The 25,693-nt window shown below is 38.3% G+C and overlaps 1 protein-coding gene across 2 annotated transcripts; it reads left to right on the top strand.

Annotated features, from left to right (window-relative positions):
• Window positions 1-494: 494 nt before the first annotated feature.
• On the top strand, window positions 495-25,693 carry sergef (secretion regulating guanine nucleotide exchange factor). 2 transcript variants are annotated; one of them, XM_063003410.1, is made up of 12 exons: window positions 495-535; window positions 1,759-1,894; window positions 2,182-2,337; window positions 3,262-3,356; window positions 3,493-3,553; window positions 3,636-3,749; window positions 4,599-4,661; window positions 4,908-5,066; window positions 5,474-5,637; window positions 13,753-13,789; window positions 22,278-22,473; window positions 25,123-25,693. In XM_063003410.1, the coding sequence occupies exons 1-11, from the start codon at window positions 524-526 to the stop codon at window positions 22,460-22,462; spliced, it is 1,182 nt and encodes a 393-aa protein (XP_062859480.1). In that variant the 5' UTR covers window positions 495-523; the 3' UTR covers window positions 22,463-22,473; window positions 25,123-25,693. The 2 variants fall into 2 exon arrangements, with proteins under 2 accessions (XP_062859480.1, XP_062859486.1); XM_063003416.1 differs by lacking the exons at window positions 13,753-13,789; window positions 25,123-25,693 and having other exon boundaries at window positions 22,278-22,474.

The raw sequence follows: 25,693 nt of genomic DNA, 5'->3' as shown, positions 1-25,693 counted from the left end.
TCATACAAATAACACCTTTTATTATTTGGAATGACTGGATACATGTCAGAGAAGTCAGACAATGTAAGACTATGTAAGAATATTTCTATCAAATATCTGCATTAGATTAATGTTGTTTTAAATGTACTGTAGTGTTGAAGCTCAAAAGAAATGTCCTTATTTTTGTACATTCGTATCTGGTGCATAGTATTATTGTCAAAAAGGTTTAAATAATATATAACTTATAAATGGTATATATATTAACAAAAGAGAAATCAATATTTGGTGTGACCACCCTTTGGTGTGACCAGGACCAGGGTCTTGGGGACCTGAATTTAAACCCTAATTCCAGTGTAATTCCAGATAAAAGAGCAAAATGCACGTCATACTACTTACATGTGGATGAGGTCATTCATAACGAACGTGTTGCGCAAAACGCCACAACAAACATGGCGGATTTTTACACCGCCCATCTAGCAACATTTTGGCGTCATCATACTGCGTCCTCTTAAGCGATACTGAAACATCAACAGTGAAAAAACTAATGTACACGTGGGTAAGTTGTGCCCATATTATTAAGTACTTATTACTTATAGAGCGCGTGGTGTGTATTGCAGCATTTACTTAATGACTTGAACTGTATCTGCGTACAGTTTTCATTATTATTATTTCCAGGCTTTTCTCTGTAGCACTGTTAGTAAACAACATACCCCTACATATGCAGCGAAGTAGTTAGTACACTCATACAAATGTCATTTTGCTACAGATCTGGTATAGTAATTTATTTGGCAAGAAATATTAGAAGCAACAAGAAACAATAAATGACATCAGAGATTACGTGTTACTTTAGTTGACTGAACTCAGGAAATTACATGACATGCACTTTAATATTTCAACAGACGGTGTCGCTGTTGTATTACTTATTTCAAATACATGCGTAAGCTGTTGATAGTGGCGAATCTGGCGATAGTCGTTTACATTGCTTCATCCTTGTCGCGGTACCGCCTGCTTTGCTGTAAAAGACCCTGAACGGGGTACCAGTCCATCACAGGGTATCACACATTAACATATTTACTCACTCATGTCTAGACACAACTAAGAGTAGCCAATCCATTTTTTGCTTGAAATGAAACCAGAGTACCTGAAAGCAATCCATGTTAAAACAAGCGAAACACACGGTAATCAGACTGTGACTGAAGGCAGGGATCGAACCCAGGGCACATGTTGCTGTGCGCCACTGTGCCACCTGTATGTTGTTGATTTTACTAAAACCTATTTATTTCATTTTACCCTTACTTTTGGAAAAGTACAAAATTGTATATAGTTTTAAAGTGCAAAAAATTGCAATTCAGAAAAACGTAAATTATGCTATTAATCAAATCTCAATGGGTGGACAAAATAACATGAACCGGTGGCAGTATATGTATATCAAGTATATAAGTACAGTCACTTTTGCCTTAAAAATAACTTTTAATTGTATTGCTGCATTTTTCTCTTTTTACTCCCAGTCTAGTTGTATCCAATTTCAGTAACTTGTAACTTCTGCTGCAGACCCCACCCTGACCGAGGATAGCCACAAACTATTATTCATACCCTCATAACATTTTTAGTTCCTTGCTATTTTATCTTGAGGGGTTCCATGACTTTACCATTAGACCATATAAAAATCATTTTTTGCAGTATTTTTGGAGGCATTTCTTCCCAGTGTAAGAGTAAGAGTACATAGTCTGAGGACAAAGTGTTTTTATGCTGTCTTAGTGTTGTTGTGGCCTCTTATAGGGTGCAAACAGTTATGGACAGTTGGGGCTGGGCCATGCTGAAGATCAGAGAATACCACAGTGTGCAGACTGTGGAAACAAAGCAAGAACAGTACGGGCCATTACTGGTGGTGGTGGACACTCAGCCATAATCACTGGTGAGATTAAAATAAAGAAACACAGAACTTAATTTACTGTCACAGTGCATTTGACATTGGCATTTAACTCACTAAATGCATTCACCTTTATTAGACAGAATGCATTACAACTTAATATATTGTAATCAAGCACAATAGTATTTATTATGGATAAGAATGCATTTTATTAGCAATCATTCATTTGTCATTTGTGTCTAGTGTTGGATAAATACGTCTATCTGTCTGTCTGTCTGTCTGTCTGTCTGTCTGTCTGTCTGTCTGTCTATCTATCTTTTTTGCTCTTCTAGACTCAGGAGAGCTGCTGGTATGTGGGCAGAATCATAAGGGCCAGCTTGGACTTGGCCATGTTTTAGAGGTCTTGACCTTTCAGCTTTGCCACTTGCCAGGCAAAAGGAGCGTTCAGCAAGTGTCCTGTGGCTGGGACTTCACCATTATTCTTACAGGTGAAATACCAGCTCTTCAGGTTGATACTCATTACAACCTAGAATTTACATCTAATTGATTAACATGCATTTTTATGTCTCTAAATTTAAATCAGAAGTATGAAAAAATTTATTTTAAAGTTATTAATTTATGAAGCTGTGGTGTCCAGCAGTTTTAAGTTCTTACCACAGTTGTTTGATGTGGTTAGGATTAAAACTATGACTGGGGCACTCCTTCACATAAATTTTCTTGATATTACATCACTTTAATGTTACTTTAGCCATGTTGTTTCCCTTACAGGTTTTTTTATTATTATTTATTTATTAGGATTGTAACGTCATGTTTTACACGGTAGTTTCTGTCATGAACAAGGTTCATCAGTTCACAAGTTTTTAATGTCAAACACAGTCATGGACAATTTTATATCTCCAATTCACCTTACTTGCATGTCTTTGGACTGTGGGAGAAAACCAGAGCTCCTGGAGGAAATGCACGCAGACACAAGAAGAACCTGCAAACCCCACACAGAAAGGACCCAGACTGCCCCACCTGGGGATTGAACCCAGGACCTTTTTTGCTGTGAGACGACAGTGCTACCCACCAAGCCACCATGTAGTTAATGTATTGTATTAAACTCCAAGATTCAGTTTTTGATGGTCTGCAGTTCAGTATCTTTCTTTAGAGCTGTGTTTATTTATGGTTTTGGATGCTCTTTAACTTAATAATGATTTGTTGTGTGAACAATTTTGATTGTACTTTTGATTACAAATCACAAAAAAGGACTGCCTGTTTATTCTGTATTGAGTGAAAACAGATCATTTGTGCAACAAACTATCAACATATTAATGAGTTGTCTGAATTTTCTGCTAGATTGTGTCTATTTCTTGTTTTTAAAAAAGGCTGTAGATAAACCCTTTGATAAAATGTGTTTATCTATTTTCTAGATAATGGCCATGTTCTGGCTTGTGGGTCCAACAGTTTTGGGCAGTTGGGCATCTCTCCAGAGATAAAACACACAGCAGAACCTCTGCTAATCAAAGTAAGAACAAAACATGATCTGTATTTTTTATTTTATTTCTGTTTGTATGTGGTGTAAGTTTGCTGCTAATAATGTCAGAATTAAAGTATAAACATATACTTATAAACACTGAATCTGTCTTGAAATGTTTTTTCAGTCATTAAATGAACCTTTGATCAGTGTAGCAGCAGGCCTGAGACATGCTCTTGCTGTAACAGGTATGTTAAGCTTTTTAATCCACCCGTCCCCAAACAAATAATCCCTTCTTACTATATTTATTTGTATTGTGTATATATACAGGTTCTGGTAAGGTGTATCAGTGGGGTACAGGTCTGTGCACTCAAGCAAAACGGGCACTGAATCCTCATCCCGTCTCTGTGCACCTCACCGCCAGGGAGCCCTGTTTGGTTACAGGTAAGGACATACATACATACATACATCTTTTTGCACTCTTTTGGCATCCTACTGGAGAGTCAGTCAACACAAAATTACATATAATAATTATGTCACGATCACAAAATTGTTTAATGAACATCTGCAATACTGGTATTAAAACAATACAAACTCTGCTAAAATTAATAGCCAACACAATGTATAACTTATGTAAAGTGCAATATATGCCAACAGAGACCCTGGGCTATAGAGCATCTAAACTGTTATATCAATAAAGTGTTATATCAATAACGTCAACAATATCCAGAAATGCCACAACCTCTCTGGAGAACAAGTGGCATAACATAGTGGTAAACTTTAAACTTGTTTTAGTCCCAACTTTTTTGGAACAGCCGTTGCATGCAGTATGTGTATATACATAGAAGGGTACCTCACAGCTTTTTATCCTGGGCAGAAATTATTGCCACTCCTCTATCAATCTTGCACTAGTTTTTCCAAATGTGTATTCGTGTTATGACAGGTTCTACAGGACTAACTTACAACTAACTAAACCTTGCTTGGGCGGTATGGTGGCTCAGTGGGTAGCACTGTTGCCTCACAGCAAGAAGGTCCTGGGTTCGATCCCCAGGTGGGGCGGTCCGGGTTTGCATGTTCTCCCCGTGTCTGCATGTGTTTCCTCCGGGAGCTCCGGTTTCCTCCCACAGTCCAAAGACATGCAAGTGAGGTGAATTGGAGACATAAAATTGTCCATGTGTTTGCTAATAAAATGTGTGAACTGATGAATCTTGTGTTACCTGTCCTGTCATGAATGTAACCCAAGTCTGTAAAACATGACATTAAAATCATTAAAAAAGTCTGCTTTACCTACAGGCCTGGATCAGGTATCTGCCTGGAGGGTGACTGCAGGTTCTGCACACTGTGCCTGTTTGACAGGTAAGAAACTTCCAGATAAAGGCTGCTTCTCAAAATGATCATCTAACCTCTGAGTTCCAAACCAAACAGTAACCCTGCAAATGTAGGCCAGAAAGCCTATATATGACATTTACTAGTGAATTAGTTCCTCAGGGTAACAGTAGCAGGATGAAGTGTTTCTTATTCTCAGAATTAGGATTTGTAATTTGCAGTCATATGTAATAAGATCATATATTTGCTGATTTAATATGCTTGTTTGTTTTGTAGACTCTGGTGATGTGTTTCTGTGGGGCAGTAATAAGCATGGCCAGATGTGCAGCAGGGAATCCTTCTTACCTCTGCCTACTGTTTTAGATCGGGTCCTATTTAATGGAGAGAAAGTTTATACTCTACACAGTGGTTGGACACACCTAATTGCCCAAACAGGTATAAGCACAGAGTAATTACAGACATACACACTCATAGACATGCTCAGGGAGTGGCATTTCATTCTTAAAAGCATTGTTAACTGCGTTTAGAAATCAATGCTTTAGTTGCAAGTCATGTAAAGGTACTTTGACAGTGTATCAGAATGACAGTGTAGTGTAGAGCTATTCAGTTCCAGTAACATCTAACATATAGATTAATGACATCTAATTATGGCATAAAAGGCTTAAAAGAAACAAAAAGGTTTTGGAGTCAAGATCCTGACTTGAATTTTATTGAGATGCTGTTGCTACTTTGCTAAGCAAATTATGAATAATATTGTAGGTGTATATACAGTATGTTTACACCATTTTTAATACATTTTTATTTCATTTAGTCTCTGCCTAAATTCCACCTCTGATTTTCAGAAAGTGGGAAAGTCTTTACATGGGGGAGAGCTGATTATGGACAGCTTGGGAGAAGTGAGCCGACGAGTGAAAGTACAGATCCAAAATCAAATGCCTCAACAACAAAACCAAGTTCTCCAATAAGCCTTCCTTCAGAGGTCAAGGAACTTAACGGAGCTACTCAGGTAGGAGCACCTCACTGACATAGGGAAATACTCAGTATCATTTAAACACTTTGCTGCAAATAATTGTTTTAAACATATTAAATATAAAATTACTAATGATCCCTATCTATAAAAAAACATACAATGGGGTCAAAAAGTATTTAGTCAGCCACTGATTGTGCAAGTTCTCCTACTTAGAAAGATGAGAGAGGTCTGTAATTTTCATCATAGGTACACTTCAACTATGAGAGACAAAATGAGAAAAAAAAATCCAGGAAATCACATTGTAGGATTTTTAAAGAATTTATTTGTAAATTATGGTGGAAAATAAGTATTTGGTCAATAACAAACAAGCAAGATTTCTGGCTCTCACAGACCTGTAACTTCTTCTTTAAGAAGCTCTTCTGTCCTCCACTCGTTACCTGTATTAATGGCACCTGTTTGACCTCGTTATCTGTATAAAAGACACCTGTCCACAGCCTCAAACAGTCAGACTCCAAACTCAACCATGGCCAAGACCAAAGAGCTGTCGAAGGACACCAGGAAGAAAATTGTAGACCTGCACCAGGCTGGGAAGAGTGAATCTACAATAGGCAAGCAGGTTGGTGTGAATAAATCAACTGTGGGAGCAATTGTAAGAAAATGGAAGACATACAAGACCATTGATAATCTCCCTTGGGGTCAAGATCTCATCCCGTGGGGTCAAAATGATCATGAGAACGGTGAGCAAAAATCCCAGAACTACACAGAGGGACCTGATGAATGACCTGCAGAGAGCTGGGACCAAAGTAACAAAGGCTACCATCAGTAACACACTACGCCGAGAGGGACTCAAATCCTGCAGTGCCAGGCGTGTCCCCCTGCTTAAGCCAGTACATGTCCAGGCCCGTCTGAAGTTTGCCAGAGAGCATATGGATGATCCAGAAGAGGATTGGGAGAATATCATGTGGTCAGATGAAACCAAAATGGAACTTTTTGGTAAAAACTCAACTCGTCGTGTTTGGAGGAAGAAGAACCCAAGAACACCATACCTACTGTGAAGCATGGGGGTGGAAACATCATGCTTTGGGGCTGTTTTTCTGCAAAGGGGACAGGACGACTGATCCGTGTTAAGGGAAGAATGAACGGGGCCATGTATCGTGAGATTTTAAGCCAAAACCTCCTTCCATCAGTGAGAGCATTGAAGATGGAACGTGGCTGGGTCTTCCAGCATGACAATGATCCCAAACACACCGCTCGGGCAACGAAGGAGTGGCTCCGTAAAAAGCATTTCAAGGTCCTGGAGTGGCCTAGCCAGTCTCCAGACCTCAACCCCATAGAAAATTTGTGGAGTCTGTGTTGCCCAGCGACAGCCCCAAAACATCACTGCTCTAGAGGAGATCTGCATGGAGGAATGGGCCAAAATACCAGCTACAGTGTGTGCAAACCTGGTGAAGACTTACAGGAAACGTTTGACCTCTTTCATTGCCAACAAAGGTTATGTTACAAAGTATTGAGTTGAAATTTTGTTATTGACCAAATACTTATTTTCCACCATAATTTACAAATAAATTCTTTATAAATCCTACAATGTGATTTCCTGGATTTTTATTTTCCTCATTTTGTCTCTCATAGTTGAAGTGTACCTATGATGAAAATTACAGACCTCTCTCATCTTTCTAAGTAGGAGAACCTGCACAATCAGTGGCTGACTAAATACTTTTTGGCCCCACTGTATCTAGAACGTTTGTTATTAATTAGCACAATGGATCTCTTTGTAGTGTGCTAAGCAGGTCAGCAGGTGGAGGCACCACTATGAGCATAAGCAATTTTTCCTTCCATCCTGCCCAGAGACAGTGTTTTTTGGGCACCGAAGGTCACCATTAACCTTGAGGATGCAACATTTCATGTCTCTGGGTCCAGCAGTCGTTTGAGGAAATCCTCTTTTAAAAAGGGACTTAAAGAAACTGTGTAAAGCAGTGGTGGGCAATTACATCTTGCGAAGGGCCACATAAGAAACTGGGACTGTCGTTGAGGGCCGGACAAATAGGCTAATTCTGCTCAATATTAATTTTATCTCTGTAAGCCAGTAAATAGTACGTTTTTGATATGGTGTTACTGGAAGAATATACACCGATCAGCCATAACATTAAAACCACCTCCTTGTTTCTACACTTACTGTCCATTTTATCAGCTCCACTTACCATATAGAAGCACTTTGTAGTGCTACAATTACTGACTGTAGTCCATATGTTTCTCTGTATGCTTTGTTAGCCCCCTTTCATGTTGTTCTTTAATGGTCAGGACTCTCCCAGGACCACTACAGAACAGGTATTATTTGGGTGGTGGATCATTCTCAGCACAGCAGTGACCCTGACATTGTGGTGGTGTGTTAGTGTGTGTTGTGCTGGTATGAGTGGATAAGACACAGAAGTGCTGATGGAGTTTTTAAACACCTCACTGTCACTGCTGGACTAAGAATAGTCCACAAACCAAAAATATCCAGCCAACAGTGCCTCGTGGGCAGCATCCTGTGACCACTGATGAAGGTCTAGAAGATGACCAACTCAAACAGCAGCAATAGATGAGCGATCGTGGACCTACAAGGTGGACCAACTCAGTAGGAGTGTCTAATAGAGTGTACAGTGAGTGGACACGGTATTTAAAAACTCCAGCAGCGCTGCTGTGTCTGATCCACTCATACCAGCACAACACACACTAACACACCATCACCATGTCATTGTCACTGCAGTGCTGAGAATCATCCACCACCCAAATAATACCTACTCTGTGGTGGTCCTGTAGGGGTCCTGACCATTGAAGAACAGGGTGAAAGCAGGTTAAAAAAGTATGCAGAGAAACAGATGGACTACAGTCAGTAATTGTAGAACTTCAAAGTGCTTCTATATGGTAAGTGGAGCTGATAAAATGGACAGTGAGTGTAGAGGTGGTTTTAATGTTATGGCTGATTGGTGTATGTTACAATCATGTAATGATAATAAGCAGGCAGAGTAAAAACATCATTTAACTATTGAATTAACTTTCATGAACACAATTTTGAAAAAAAAAAAAAGTGCAGGTTTCAAATTTAAAAACTTGAGTGCTACTGCTGTTTTGTTTACAGTCTAATTACCTCATTTGCTGTTGTTAGTCTATTGTTTTTGTTGGATATCACAAAACTGGTCTTGACTGCTCCAGTCCTGGATGTGTAAAACTTTATAAAAAATCCTTGTTGCTTTTGCAGTTTAGATGTGAGCGATCTGCATCGTATTAGTTTTTGTCTTTGTCTGTGTTTAGGACTATAATGGCGATTTCAATTGTAATCCTTAAACGGGCTTAAATGAAACAGCTTTACATCTGACTCAAATAAATAAATACTTAGAAGTTCATGTCTTGTTAGAAACTCGACATTTTGTATCAATCATGCCAACAGTTCCATTCGCCAACATGTTTCGGTGAAGCTGGATACACTCGCACACACGCACGAATGTACACGTCTAGGTAAACTGGAAAAACAACAGTACCTTCAAAATAAAAACTGTATAACGTACACTTATTTACGTCTTATTTCTTATTACCACTGACCTCATGCGGGCCAGTCAAAGACACTCAGTGTGCCGGATGTGGTGCTGGGGCTGTACAATGCCTAGGTGTGGTGTAAAGGGAGTCAAATCTCAAAGCACAGAACAAAAAAGTCAAATGACATTCTTCAGTTTTTGCAACTACTGTGCAATAAAATTGGCATAGTGGTAAAGACAAGCTAGCACACCAGATCTGACATCTCAAACTTGCGAGTTCAAATCAGGCCATTTTATTTGTTGGATTGAATTGCCAGAGGGCATTCCTCATCTGCTGGCTGGTTGATGATGCCTGCACATGGACTGAAAATAATGGAGACACAACTGACCATAAGAACCCGCCTTGTGCAGGAGAAAATATGGAGTCGGCTACTGCACACGTGTCAGAGGGGTCATGTGTTAGTCACGACTCTCCTCAATCAGGAGTGGAGGTCATCAGCAGTAGAGGAAACGAAATGCAATCAGTAATCGGATATGACTAGATTGGGGGAAAAATTGGGGGGAAAATGCATGAAAAATGGCTCTTTTAAGACCAGACCAATGCACTAGAAATTATGATGGAGAGTCAAATTACACATTAGGTTATGAGCTCATTGGATAATTGCACTGTAGCACTTAAGCAAATCTAGTATAACTCTAGCAAATGTACTTCTCTAGTTTCTCAGTAAACGCCAACAATTTACAGTTAAAATGTAAAGTTTACGTACAATTGTACGGAAAATTTACAATATGTCTTTAAAGTTTGATGATTTCTGCAATTGTTCTTTTTTTAAACGAAATGTTTAAACTGTAATATTTTGTCCAATATTTTAGCTTTTTATGTTTGTGGGTTTAAAAAATGAACATGTCAAGGAAGTAGACAGGCTCTTTTCTGCAGATAGATTTAGGCCATTAGAGAAGGAAACTGATAATTAGTGTTGATAATGAAATGATGAAAATATGACAAACATTAGCTGCTAGACTTGATAAACCAGCAGATTTTAATCGACTGAAATTGCTGTAGGCATGTTTGTTTCCCAAAAGTTTTTATCCAATAAATCATTGACTAATTCTAGTCTCAGATCTTACAATAAATGGGGAAGAAAACATGGAAATGTTTATGTGATGGGAGAAAGAAAAGAAAGGACAGAGCCCTGAATGTTTTCACATACATTAAATATTTTTACTTTCCAGATATGCTGATGCTAAAGGTCACAAGTGGTACTGTAACATAACATTTGGATATGTTTATCATCAAACCAACATTTTGGGACCTTGAATTATTGTCTATGTAGCAAGAAGGCTTAGATAACTTTGCAGAAAGACAATGCAAAATAGCAGGATGTGACATTTCACTGGGCAAGGCTTCGAAGACTTTGTTCCAGTCCTGTCAGCTTAGTATTCAGCCCCTGTGCAAAGATTTGGGCAGTCGTCCTTACTTGGCTTTATTTTGTTTTCTGTGTATTTTTGATCTCATTGTCTGCTTACCACTTGTCATGGTCAATTTTCAAAAGCTGCTGATGTAACAGTGTCCCTGTCTCAGTAGAATGCTCAAAATTGTGTGTACTCATCACTTTACTGTGTACTCATCATCTTACTGAGAGCTGAAGAAGAATTAGACTGACATGATGTGTAGTCAGCGAGAAACCAAACTTGTTGAAATCCTCAAGTGTTAGCCCTCACCTCTTATTGACGGAAAGTCCTTGTCTAGGGCTTAATGTTAAGCTTCATCCATAACTGTCTGGCAAGGTCATTTAAAGAAAGTGTTTTACTATGTCTAGGTGGTAAATGAGATCTGCTCTTACACATTTCCTTTTATTGATTGGTAGACATTTTTATCCGGAGGAACTTGCCAGTAAGGCATTATACAATCTGAGCATTTAGCAATCTGAGGAGTCTGCTGCTGCAGAAATGTTCAGCACACAATCCAAGTTTAAAGTACTTCAAAAGAAAACAGAAGGACTGACAATGAAACACTATGGTTGGTATAATGACAAGACAATCACGTAAACTATAATACAAAGTCTAAGTGTTTAAATTTTCACAATGCCTTTAGCTGGCAGGTCCAAAAGGGCATAGTGTTTCCTGATTCCTGAGTAAAATGAATGCCATTTCTCTCATCATGTGACTATAGTGACTAGGGCTAGAGGATTCCATCCCAAACAAGAATTATTTGAGTGTTGTTTCTGACTCATTTTCATGTAACTGTATGCTTTAAGTGTGATGTATGTTTTTTTGGTACAACCAAGACAGTTTCACTTACTTCTGTATTCGGTTTGCTGTTTGCTAACCAGTCAATGACTAGTCATAGTTTTACAAACTTTATACAGATCTAAGTGATCAATGATTACAGCCAAAAAGTAACACTTCTGGCTATTATTGAGCGGATATAAACAAACTAGGGTAGTTCATGTTCTTTTCCAAGCACAATCAGCTACCATATCATTTTGCAACAGCAACCATTTGAAAGTATTCATTGACTAGCTTCGTGTTAGAAGCTAGGGTTGCTGGAGGACTGACTGTGAGTCCAAAAAAAGCACTTGAGCAAGCTGTGACTTCTGAGAGCAAAACGTGATGAGCATTGATTAATAGTTCACTACGTTTCACAAAGTCTTCCAGTGTAAACACAGAAAAGTATACAAAGCAGGGTCAGCTCGGCAAGATACCCCCAACCCTCACAAAACCTGCTAACGTTTCTGTATTTATTTGATGGGAGCTTAAAACAATGCTCTTCACTTCCCACCAGACCAGTTTTTATATGAAGGTACTTACTTAGAGATTATAAATAACACATACACCGATCAGCCATAACATTAAAACCACCTCCTGGTTTCTACACTCACTGTCCATTTTATCAGCTCCATTTACTATATAGAAGCACTTTGTAGTTTCTGCAATTTCCTTCGGGATCAATAAAGTCTTATCTTATCTTATCTTATCTTATCTTAGTTCTACAATTACTGACTGTAGTCCATCTATTTCTCTACATACTTTTTTAGCCTGCTTTCACCCTGTTCTTCAATGGTCAGGACCCCCACAGGACCACCACAGAGCAGGTATTATTTGGGTGGTGGATCATTCTCAGAACTGCAGTGACACTGACATGGTGGTGGTGTGTTAGTGTGTGTTGTGCTGGTATGAGTGGATCAGACACAGCAGCGCTGCTGGAGTTTTTAAATACTGTGTCCACTCATTGTCCACTCTATTAGACACTTCTACCTAGTTGGTCCACCTTGTAGATCTAAAGTCAGAGACAATCGCTCATTTATTGCTGCTGTTTGAGTTTGTCCTCTTCTAGACCTTCATCAGTGGTCACAGGACGCTGCCCACGGGGCGCTGTTGGCTGGATATTTTTGGTTTGTGGACTATTCTCAGTCCAGCAGTGACAGTGAGGTGTTTAAAAACTCCATCAGCACTTCTGTGTCTTATCCACTCATACCAGCACAACACACACTAACACACCACCACAATGTCAGTGTCACTGCAGTGCTGAGAATGATCCAACACCCAAATAATACCTGCTCTGTAGTGGTCCTGACCATTGGAGAACAAGGTGAAAGCAGGCAAAAAAAAAAAACTATGTAGAGAAACAGATGGACCACAGTCAGTAATTGTAGAACTACAAAGTGCTTCAATATGGTAAGTGGAGCTGATAAAATGGACAGTGAGTGTAGAAACAAGGAGGTGGTCATAATGTTGTTATAATGTTAAGCTATCTATGTCTTAAATGGCTGAACATATTGATATAAGATAAATGAAGTAAAAAATACATAATGGAATAAATGATAGAATAAATCTTATTTACTTTGGATTAGCTTTCACCTTTTATCTACCCTTCTATCTACCTGTTTTTCCATCATTATAGAATGGCTTTTTCCTGGCATGCTCCTCTAGGGTGCTGACTTTATATACTAAGCCAGCTATACACAGTAAAATCTCACTATAACCACAGAAACACATATAAGGTTTAGCTTAGGGTTTGGGTATCAGTACAGCTCAGGTCTATGTTATCTCTGCAACCAAACTCTCATATTGTGTATTAATGAGCCCTGGCTGTTCCGCCATGAGATGCAGCAATGTTGTTTAGGATTCTTAAATATTATTTAATCATACTTACCTCTTGATTAAAAACACATACCCTATTAGCACTCAGTGTAGGTTTAGGACTGTATAGACCTTGTAGCCAGTACAACACAGACACTACTGTGACGGGGTAGTGAAGATTAGAACAAAGACTCACCACCAGGTTATTATTGGACCCAAGTGCAGGGGCTGAGTCAGAAATAATTGGAACTGTTGAAGGAAAAAGAAGCAAAAGATCACTCAAGAAGTTTGATAAATGAAATAAGGCAAAACTTTTCTGTATTGGTCACCCTAAGCGAAACTCAAAGTCAGAAAGGGAGGTAAGAATCAAAGCATGAGGGAGTCAGCTCAAAAGAAGCTATTTACCTGTTACCCGGTCCATTAACAAACCAATCACAGCCCAGTGCTTCTCTCTCTCATGGTAAAAGCTCATGGTTAGGTGTCCAAATATTTATGGTCATATAGTGTAGTTAATGTTTTATGTTTTCTAATTAATATATATATTTTCAAACTGCAGATTGCGTGTGGATCAGAACACAACCTTGCCGTTGTTGGTGAGTACATATGTGTCACTGATTCGTGCTTTAAGGGAGCTGGGAGATGTATGTGGCTTTTTGTGTGTGTGTGTGTGTGTGTGTGTGTGTGTGTGTCTGTACGAACCTTGATTAAATGGCTCAGTGATTTTGGAATAACCATTTTCATCATCAGTTGTTCAGGCTAGCCTGCCGTTGGGCAATAATTGAAATGGATAAAATGGAATGATGAAATGGTGAGAATATTAATAATTCTAAAATTTTGCGGTTTCTAAGAAAAGGGAAAATTCTCACCAGTCATCAATGTCTGACCTCACAAATGCTCTTTTGACACTCCATAATCTTGTGGAAAGCCTGTAGAAAAATGGAGGTTATTGCATGTGCACCACCTAAAAGTGTTGGTGACAGTTTGCTGGGTTTCAGAGGAAGAACATGCTACCCCTCACCCTCCTAGTGGAAGGTTTTAATGGAAAAAATACATGAAAAAGTAAAGTTGATATAATATTCCAGTTACAAACCTAATTTCCAGAAAAGTTGGTACATTCTGTAAAGTACTGTAAAAACAAAAACAGTGAGGAGGGAGGAGTAGTAATTGGTCGTGTCTGAGAGACTGAGTGAGCTTACAGTCCGAGTTTAGCACTATCTGATTTTCACCTTATTGGATCGCTCAAAGAAGCTTTAAGGGGAAGAAGGTTTTCATGTGATGATGATGTGAAAGCTACACTCTCAACCAAAAACTTTTTTGCTGATGGCATTAAAAAGTTGCTACGAAGCTGGAAAAAATGCATCAGAAGGTGACTATGTAGAAAAGTGATGTTATTTGTTTTTTCAAATTCTTAATAAATAGGGTTTAAAAAGTGCGGAAACTTCCTGAAAAACCCTCGACAAAAGAAAGAAAAGATTTCCAATGTTTTCACTGATTACCATCATTGTACTTTGTAAATATAAAGACATTTATATTTAAAGAAAGAGTTTGATGCCTTTGATTGGGCATAGGCAAAAGAAGTGTGAAGAGTTGAAGCTACAGTGTTTTGAAACATTTCACAATAAGCAGGTGAAATGGTAATAGGTAAGGAAATCGTGATTGATTATAAAAAGAGGATCTACCAAAGGCTCAGTCTGTACAAGCAATGACTGTTTTACGATCTACCTTACATAATATTGTGAAAAGATTAAAGGAATCTGGAGAAATCTCAGTCTGTGTAGGGCAAGAACAGAAATCATTACTGAATGTGCGTTACCTTTAAGCTCTCAGATAACATTGCCGACGAAACTGCCATGCCTTTAAGATAAATTTAGTGACACGGGGTCGGGAATACTTAAGAAAACTGTTGTCACTTAACACAGTCCCTCAGTGCATCAAGAAATGCAACCTGACACACTATTACATAAAGAGAAAGCCAGATATCAATTTTATGTAGAAACGCCACCAAGTTCTCTGAGCCTGAGCTTATCTTAGATAGATTAAAGACAATGAAAATGTGTGCTTTGGTCGGATGAGTCCACGTTTCAGCTTGTTTTCTAAAAAAAAGGGAACATTGACTTCTCCAGACTCATCCAGACTGTTATCAGCAAAAGCTGCAAAAGCCAACAACTGTCATAGTATGGGGTGTATCAGTGCCCATGGCATGTTTGGCTTGCATAAGTGTGAAGGTACCATTGATGCAAAGGTGTATATTTCGATTCTAGATAGACGTGCTGTTATCAGTGTGATATGTTTTATTAACAAGGCCTCATTTTGTACGCGCTACAACAGCATGGCTTTACAGACACAGAGTGTGTGACCTTGACTGACCTGCCTGCAGTCCAGATCTGTCTCCTATTGAAAATGTACAGTGAAGCATAAGGAGGAGAATCAGACAATGGCAACCACAGACTGTTGAGCAGCTAAAGTCTCATATCAAGCAAGAATCGATTAAAGTTCCACTAAAACTGCAACAATTAGTATTTAGTTGATGGAACACTGTGGTAAACATGCCTCTGTCCCAACTATTTTTTGAATCTGTTGCAGGCCTCAAATTCTAAATGTATTTATAATTACAAAACACAATGAAGTTGATCAGTGAAAACACAAGAAAACTTTTCTTTCCATTTTTGTCAGTAAAATAAAGGTTCAATTAACCACAGATTATTTTTTATTGCATTTTAGAAAAATATCCTTTTTTTTTTTTTTCTAACTTTTTTGTATTAAAACCAGAAAATTATATGGGTTTTTGTTTAAGGTTATTAGGGTTGGAAACCTTGAGACTGGACGTTAGCAGTAAAAAGGTGTGGTGTCTAGTCAGAGAAGGATTTATCACAGAAATCTGCTAGCTGATAGGAGATATCATTAATACCACGCTGTAAGCAGTAACCATCTATATGAGGCCTTAAATGATTCACATTGGCAAGGACAGCTTTAGATTCAACCAGCATGACTTCTGTCTTGTCACAGTTTAAGTCATCCACTGTTTAATTTTCTTTAAGATAATTGTCTAGTGCAGCAGGAGGTAAAGGCTTATTGGGCCGGGTACTGAGATAAGATTTGAGAATCATCTGCATAGAAATTATACTTCACACCATATTTACTAATACTATGACCAAGAGAGAGCATATATGATAGATAAAAGAGGACCCAGACCTGAACCTTGAGGCACCTTATTAGAAACTGGTACAGTGCTGGCTAATATTTGAAATGATGTGCTGCCTTTCAGATAAACACCATTTCCTATTATTAATTTGAGGTTTCAGCCACACCCATTGCTAATGAGTATATAAAATAACAAAAATGTGGTTTGAGAAAGAAATCAAATTGGATGGCCACTTATACCATGAGCTCTACCAAAAAGGAGTAAAAGGCCAAAATTAAGAAGGATTTTAAGGGGCCGAACCATGACTTCTGAGCTATGAGAAGACATTTAAGATTCAACAAAGATGGAAAACAAGAACTGTGTTGTAGAAGATAAGAGAGATTAGAAATAAATAAATTGTATAAAATACTAATTTGGCAACAGTTTGAGAAACACTATTCCCAGCATTACTTATTTTCCACCTGAGCTAAATGTAAAGTCCATATAGACATTGTTTGATGAGTCTGTTGCGGAAGAAATCTGAGCCTTGATCTTAACCCCATTAAACACATTTGAGACAGATTTTAATGATGATTGTGAGCCGGACTTTCTTGTCCAACATTAGTGCTTGACCCCACAACACGCGAAATGTTAAAAGTTGCGCGCGATAGTTTTGACATTGATGTGACGCCATAGTTTGTTAACATAATGTAACCGATCGTGGTAGTGATGCACTTGCATAATAAAGAAATAAATACACGCTATATTCACAAGTTGTCGGGAGCAGAACACTTTATTACACTTAATTAACTTCTTCTTCTGTACCGAATACCGGAAAGCTGAGTCGAGCACGTTAGTTCATGAACTATGGAAGCCCCAAAGGGTCAAAACACACTCACTTCGTGTAGAAACATCCATCAAACCATCGTCACGATACAACCACAGATAAGTCTGTTACAATAACTACGCCTTATCCTACCTAAAGCACCGCTGATCTACAATGTTTGCTGATGGAGAAATTCTAACCTACAATCTGACATTTACTGCCTAGTATGTGAGTGAATAAACTCCCTTACAGTTTTCTCTTGTCCCAGCAGTTTTTAACATCAGTACATTTAGCATAAAATGTGTTCACCATTTTAATTGTAACATTTCACTTAAAAATCCTTGTTTTCTATAACATTTACACAGATTTTTTTTAATGCGATTAATCGCGATTAACTATATGAAATTCTGAGATTAATCGCGATTAAAAATTTTAATCGTTTGACAGCCCTAATATATACAGTGTATCACAAAAGTGAGTACACCCCTCACATTTCTGCAGATATTTAAGTATATCTTTTCATGGGACAACACTGACAAAATGACACTTTGACACAATGAAAAGTAGTCTGTGTGCAGCTTATATAACAGTGTAAATTTATTCCTCCCTCAAAATAACTCAATATACAGCCATTAATGTCTAAACCACCGGCAACAAAAGTGAGTACACCCCTTAGTGAAAGTTCCTGAAGTGTCAATATTTTGTGTGGCCACCATTATTTCCCAGAACTGCCTTAACTCTCCTGGGCATGGAGTGTACCAGAGCTTCACAGGTTGCCACTGGAATGCTTTTCCACTCCTCCATGACGACATCACGGAGCTGGCGGATATTCAAGACTTTGTGCTCCCCCACCTTCCGCTTGAGGATGCCCCAAAGATGTTCTATTGGGTTTAGGTCTGGAGACATGCTTGGCCAGTCCATCACCTTTACCCTCAGCCTCTTCAATAAAGCAGTGGTCGTCTTAGAGGTGTGTTTGGGGTCATTATCATGCTGGAACACTGCCCTGCGACCCAGTTTCCGGAGGGAGGGGATCATGCTCTGCTTCAGTATTTCACAGTACATATTGGAGTTCATGTGTCCCTCAATGAAATGTAACTCCCCAACACCTGCTGCACTCATGCAGCCCCAGACCATGGCATTCCCACCACCATGCTTGACTGTAGGCATGACACACTTATCTTTGTACTCCTCACCTGATTGCTGCCACACATGCTTGAGACCATCTGAACCAAACAAATTAATCTTGGTCTCATCAGACCATAGGACATGGTTCCAGTAATCCATGTCCTTTGTTGACATGTCTTCAGCAAACTGTTTGCGGGCTTTCTTGTGTAGAGACTTCAGAAGAGGCTTCCTTCTGGGGTGACAGCCATGCAGACCGATTTGATGTAGTGTGCGGCGTATGGTCTGAGCACTGACAGGCTGACCCCCCACCTTTTCAATCTCTGCAGCAATGCTGACAGCACTCCTGCGCCTATCTTTCAAAGACAGCAGTTGGCTGTGACGCTGAGCACGTGCACTCAGCTTCTTTGGACGACCAACGCGAGGTCTGTTCTGAGTGGACCCTGCTCTTTTAAAACGCTGGATGATCTTGGCCACTGTGCTGCAGCTCAGTTTCAGGGTGTTGGCAATCTTCTTGTAGCCTTGGCCATCTTCATGTAGCGCAACAATTCGTCTTTTAAGATCCTCAGAGAGTTCTTTGCCATGAGGTGCCATGTTGGAACTTTCAGTGACCAGTATGAGAGAGTGTGAGAGCTGTACTACTAATTTGAACACACCTGCTCCCTATGCACACCTGAGACCTAGTAACACTAACAAATCCCATGACATTTTGGAGGGAAAATGACAAGCAGTGCTCAATTTGGACATTTAGGGGTGTAGTCTCTTAGGGGTGTACTCACTTTTGTTGCCGGTGGTTTAGACATTAATGGCTGTATATTGAGTTATTTTGAGGGAAGAATAAATTTACACTGTTATATAAGCTGCACACAGACTACTTTTCATTGTGTCAAAGTGTCATTTTGTCAGTGTTGTCCCATGAAAAGATATACTTAAATATCTGCAGAAATGTGAGGGGTGTACTCACTTTTGTGATACACTGTATATATATATATATATATACTGTATATATATATATATATATATATATATATATATATATATATACAGTATATATAATTTCCAATAACCATGTATACTATATAATCAACATACCTGCCTATATAACAGCAGCATCTAAACAAAGCCTATGTGAACACGTAACAAACAAACCCCTTTCAGACAGTGACAGGAGATGGGGTTTGAACCTAACTCCCCGGGACCTTTTGGTACCCACACTATCTGCATTGGTAGAAAAGAGGGGATGCTTTTCCTTTGGCTTTTTTGTGTAAATTAGTATGTTACTCTTTAAGTTTGTTGCTATAGCAACTGCAATGTACCCCATTCTCAGTGACCGAATGTGGCTCATGTTGAAGGAATTGTGCCTCATATGTCATCACGACAACAGTATCTAAACCCCATTAAAAATACCATCAAAGAGCAGTCAGAGCAGGTAAGAGTAGCTACCAGCATATTGTCATGTCTGGTGTTTATAGCCCTTTGCTGTCGCTGGCTGTGTTGTGATGTAGATTGCTGTCTGTATTGGAATGCACTACGTTGTGTCTGCAGAGAGTGTAAAGTAAACGCTGGAGTGAGACTGAGCTGATCAAGTAAGAAAAAAGCACCCAACCTTCCCTTCAGAAAAACAAGCTCATGTTGAGTTACCATGACAACAGGGCAGTTATGTAAGTGTTGCCATGATGTGTTTCCATGGCAACAAATACTTGACCACGCCCACAAGCTGGATTAATTTAGAGTGGCCACTTCCTGTGCTCTTTGGTCACACTGACAAAATTCTGATTGGTGAATTTGAGTGTAATTAGCGTGTGATTGTCTGATTACGAGAGGATGATTGTAGTTATTCTCAGAAGTAAGAGACATCAGAATCTTCTTAATCACTATTTAGGTAGCTTTGTTCTTAATTCTCCCTCAATAATTAATGTGTTTAAAAACAGTGTTTAAAAACAGAGAGATAAGCTGCCCAGAGTTTTATTTCCATAACAGAAAGTCTTAGCAGAGATGCCAGACTGAATGTACCATTTATATTGGGCAGCAGAAATATAGAACAATATCAGAGAAGGATGATCATAAAGGCACCAATTGCATTTCTGTCAATGTAACTGTGTGGTAAAAGCCTATGGTAAACCACTTGTTACCAGTTTACCAAGAAAACCAAATACAAAGGAACAACTGTGAATATAGCACCTGAAGATGGGTGCGTAAGAGCTGAGGATTCCTTTGAGTACGTTTTGCTTGTAGGATGTGGCCTTTTAGATGCCTAGTTGCTGAGATTGTCAAGCGAAAAAATATGATTAAAAGCTGCAAAAACAAAATCCGAATCAAAATTGAGAATGTTCGAAGTATGAATTGGCAAGATGGAAGACATGAAAATGGAAATGGATTGTCAATATCATTATCATTAACATCATTGGGATCATCAAATTAAATCGAAAGGATCAAGAAACTTTTGATTAGGAGAGCACTGTTGCTACTACTCAGGTACAGCAAATAAGAAATTAAGTGGCTTCAATTATCATCAAGGATGCCAACAAGACCGTTATTGAATACAATGCTTTGAATTATCGACTGATGTCAATCTGATTTAATGCACAACCATTCAACATTACTGTCATCCAGGTTTATGGTCCAACAATATATGCCAGTGAGAAAAAAACTAAAAAGTTGTTGGAACTAAAATTGACAAGAACTGCAAGCAAAATGTTCTGCTGGTTATGGTAGACTGGAATGCCAAAGATGGAAATCAGAATATTGAAAATCCTACTGCACAACACATCCTTGGAAACAGGAATAAAGCCAGAAAGTGACTAGTTTACTGTACCAAACCGACTAAATTCTTTGCACTAAGAGATTGATCTTAATTGCAATTGCAAAGACATGGCCTCAAGTTGATTATAGAACAGCTCACAAACTTCTAATCTGCAAGCTCCAAGTCAAGCTAAAAAAATCAGACCATCAGACTTCCAAAATATGACCTGTAAAACATACCACCACATACCACTGTCCTCAAGTAAAACATTTGAAACAGGTGCTCAGGTGGTGCAGCGGTAAAACACAGCTATGCCATCTGGCTGGGCTGGATGCCTACATAAACAACGATTGGCTGTTGTTCATAGAGGGTGGGAGCCAGACAGGGAAATCCTCATAACTATTGCGATTACGACCTGTGCTGGCTGATTCATGGTGCCTGCACAGAGTCGAGGTATAATGCATTGATCATGGTGTGGCTCTCAGTACACGAAGCTGATACGCATATGAACTCGTGCAGGTGAAAAGATGCAGTCGGCTACTTCACACTTGTCGGAAGGGGCATGTGTCAGTCTCGCTCTCCTCAATAAGAGCAAGGATCAGCATCAGTAGAGAGGAAGCATAATGCAGTTGGATAATTAGGAGAAAAAGGGAGAAAATGCATAAAAAAGATCAGAATTCAAATGCTACACATAACTGAAAGAGAACTACAGGAGCTAAAGATGAAACCCAAAACAGTCATCAAAGAAGAATCAGAGCAAAACTTGGGAAGAATGAAACCATGGGCATTACAAAAAAGTAAATAGAGGCCAAATCAAGGAGGATTAAGATCTTTTAAGGGACTTAACCGTGAATTCCAAAGAGCCATAAGAAAGGACCTTAATAACATCTGTAAAGACATTAAAGAAAGAAAGAATACAAGAATATGAAGAAAAAGAAAACAAGAACTGTGCTCTAGAAGATAAGAAAGATTAGAAATAAATTTCAACCTCATGTTAGTATGCTAAGGGGGATGTCAATGGACAGGTCATAACTGATCAATGATCAGACGATCATTCAGTCAAAAGAGCATTTGTTTGGTCTGCAACCAATGGTGAATGAGAATGACCATTATGCATACAAAAATGTTTAGTTGATGTAGCACCAAATAGTGTAAAATGTTAGAATTATGAAGATGTTATTTGTTCAGACATCATGGACAAAAGGCAAAAAAATACAAAAATGCATCAATAAAGCTTCTTTTGCATATGATTTCTGTTTTTCTTTACAGGGAATCAGGTCTTGTCCTGGGGCTGGAATGAGCATGGGATGTGTGGAGACGGTTCGTTATGTGACATTTACCAACCACAGCCAATTTCTGCCCTTCAAAATGTCAAACCTCTCTTGATTGGCTGTGGAGCAGGACACTCTATGGCATTTTGTTGTTTGAAGAACAGTGAAGAGATTGAAGGCTAAAAATATGTCAGGTTTGTATTTTCATGCTAAGCTAATTATAGCTTTCAGAAACCAGTGGTAATTTTAGTAATTAGGAGTTAAACTTACAAATAAAAATAACAAATAAAATTCATTGAAAATTTAATGTCACTTTGATAGAACAAGCAAATGAAAGGAACATTGATTAAAAGTAATTGATGATTTCCTTTTTCAAAAGTAAATTAAAAAGTTGAACGCACTTAGGCAGTTAATTGAATTCACCTTAAACACTGAAGAATGCAGCGCTGTGAAAAAGTATTCACTCTATCTAATTTCTTCTATTTGTGTTACATTTAATGTTTTACATCTTTCAATTAATTTAGATTTTAAAGATAAAGACAACACAAGTAAACACAAGTTGCATTTTTAAATAATCAATTATTCAATATAACTGTATGTCCATAACAAACTGATGGACAGACATTCTACTTAATGATTTTCTGGTAGAGAGCAGAATTCGTGGTTTTCCAAGACCTGTGGAAGCAAAGGAGCCCCAAACCATCACACTACCACCGCAATGTTTGACTGTTAGTATTAAGTTCTTGTGATGGAATGTGGTGTTAGTTTTTATGGCAGATGTAACGGAACCCATGCCAAAAAGATTCACCTTTGTCTCATCAATCAATGGAATATTATTATATATTATTATTAAATAAGTCTTGGGGTCATCTAGATGTTTTTCAAATGCAAAACAAGCCTTTGTGGGGTTTTTTGGTGTCCAGTAGTTGAGGCCTTTAGTTCCTTAGATGTTTGTCTGGGTTTTTTCTGACCTTCGGATGAGTCATAGCTGCATTATTGGTGAAATTGTGGTTGGCTGGCCACTCCTGGGAAAGTTCACTACTGTTACAGATTTTTCTATTTTTTTTATTATGGCTCACGGTGTGGTTTACTGGAGTCCCAGAGCCTTAACAGTGACTTTATTTCCCTTTTTACACTGGTGGATTTCTATTACTTTGTTGTATTAAAATTTTTGTGACGTGCTGCTTTTTGAGGCCTTCTAGCCTGCTACCCATTACCAGAGATGTTGTATTTAAGTGATGTTTAGATTAACAGGTCTGGCAGTAATTATGCCTGGGTGTGGCTAGTGAAATTGAACCCAATTGTCAAGTAAAATTGGGTAACTGGTAATTTAATAGCTAAGGGGGCAGTAATTTTGTCTATTTTTTGCTTGATACAAGATCTCTGCTTCTTAACAATCTGTGGTTACTGTGGTCTGATTCTCCACTTCATATGGCTATATTTATAGCATGATGTTTTCTCATGCATACATTTCTACTGGCTTGAAGGTCACTTACAGTCAACAGTGGTGTACTAATGCTGTTATAAATAGTAATAATAATCATTTCCCTAATGATGCAAATAATACCATTATTAATAATTTTAATGCCATTTTAATACTAATATTACCACTACTTTTACTACTAATAATAATCATAATAATAACAATGTGTATAAAGTGTGTGTATAGTGTACTGTACTAAATAATATAATCAGAAATGTATACACAGATCAGCCATAACATTAAAACCACCTCCTTGTTTCTACACTCATTGTCCATTTTATCAGCTCCACTTACCATATAGAAGCACTTTGTAGTTCTACAATTACTAACTGTAGTCCATATGTTTCTCTGCATGCTTTGTTAGCCCCCTTTCATGCTGTTCTTCAATGGTCAGGACTCTCCCAGGACCACTACAGAGCAGGTATTATTTAGGTGGTGGATCATTCTCAGCACTGCAGTGACACTGACATGGTGGTGGTGTGTTAGTGTGTGTTGTGATGGTATGAGTGGATAATACACAGCAGCGCTGATGGAGTTTTTAAACACCTCACTGTCACTGCTGGATTGAGAATAGTAGACCAACCAAAAATATCCAGCCAACAGTGCCTCGTGGGCAGCGTCCTGTGACCACTGATGAAGGTCTAGAAGATGACCAACTCAAACAGCAGCAATAGATGAGCAATCGTCTCTGACTTCACATCTACAAGGTGAATCAACTAGGTAGGAGTGTCTAATAGAGTGGACAGTGAGTGGACACGGTATTTAAAACTCCAGCAGCGCTGCTGTGTCTGATCCACTCATACCAGCACAATACACACTAACACACCACCATCATGTCAGTGTCACTGCAGTGCTGAGTATCAAATAACCTTTATACTATAAACAAAACTGGGATTACTAATAAAAAGTATTAATGAATATGAGTGCAGTTTTGTAAAGGAAACAACTTGAGGTAAGCAGCAATGGAAATATTTTGTGTGAGTGCACCGCGCGAGTTGAATCACTTTAAAGCTTTTGTTTTAATGGATTAGCTTTGTCATTCATTGACTTTAGAATTTATTGAGCTGTGTATTCATAATGAGACATATAATATATTGATGTATTGTTTGATATATATTATACATTAAGGAAATATGGCTTCATGAAATATATCTTCAAAGTAATTTACATTGCACAGAATATCAGGTGTATATACAGTATGTGGCCTGTAATTCTTTAAGTATGTTCATAAAGTTAGTTAAAGTTAGTTAGGTAAAAATAACAGTAAATTTTTTTTAACTAAGAAACACAGTAAACAAAAGTCATAATTGTTATTTTTTATTATCATTTAGTTTTTTTTTAAATTGTATTTTTTCCTCAGGAAAAAGAACACAAGTTTGCTTCAACAAATCAAACCATCAATTAAAACAACATCTTATGTTTTATATAACTAATCACTATGCACTGTACGGTGCATGAAACATACACAGAACATGTTACAGAACAGCACAAACAGTGGAGAGGTCTGCATCACTGAAGAGAGGATTTTATCCCACAGCATACAACCCTTAGCCTTTAAAATGTAAGCCATCCATGTAAAACTCATCTAAATGCTGTAGACAATGAGTTTCCATTTCAACATTTATTTTATGTTCCGTTTATTTAAGTACTAACATTAGATCAACTTGGACGGAACTTTATTTTTCTTGTGATATGTGTTAATTATTTATTACCTCATGGTTTGTAACTTGATCACAAGGGGTTGTATTGTAAATCCTCTGATCACTTTGTGCTCTTGTGATGTTGAGTGTGCAAATAGTCCAGCATATTAAAAGGGGCTGATGTAGATGTCCCCAAGGATATGACTGGCAGTGTTGTTTGTTGGTCCCACAGAATTGGGCATACTGTACATTTTCACAACAATGAAAAAATAAATATTGAAGTAAGCTTAA

Source organism: Trichomycterus rosablanca, chromosome 1 (genome assembly GCF_030014385.1).
Source record: "Trichomycterus rosablanca isolate fTriRos1 chromosome 1, fTriRos1.hap1, whole genome shotgun sequence".
Classification (NCBI taxonomy): Eukaryota; Metazoa; Chordata; class Actinopteri; order Siluriformes; family Trichomycteridae; genus Trichomycterus; species Trichomycterus rosablanca.
The sequence above is the reverse complement of the archived record's forward strand: the minus strand, read 5'-3'. Positions and strand labels throughout refer to the sequence as shown.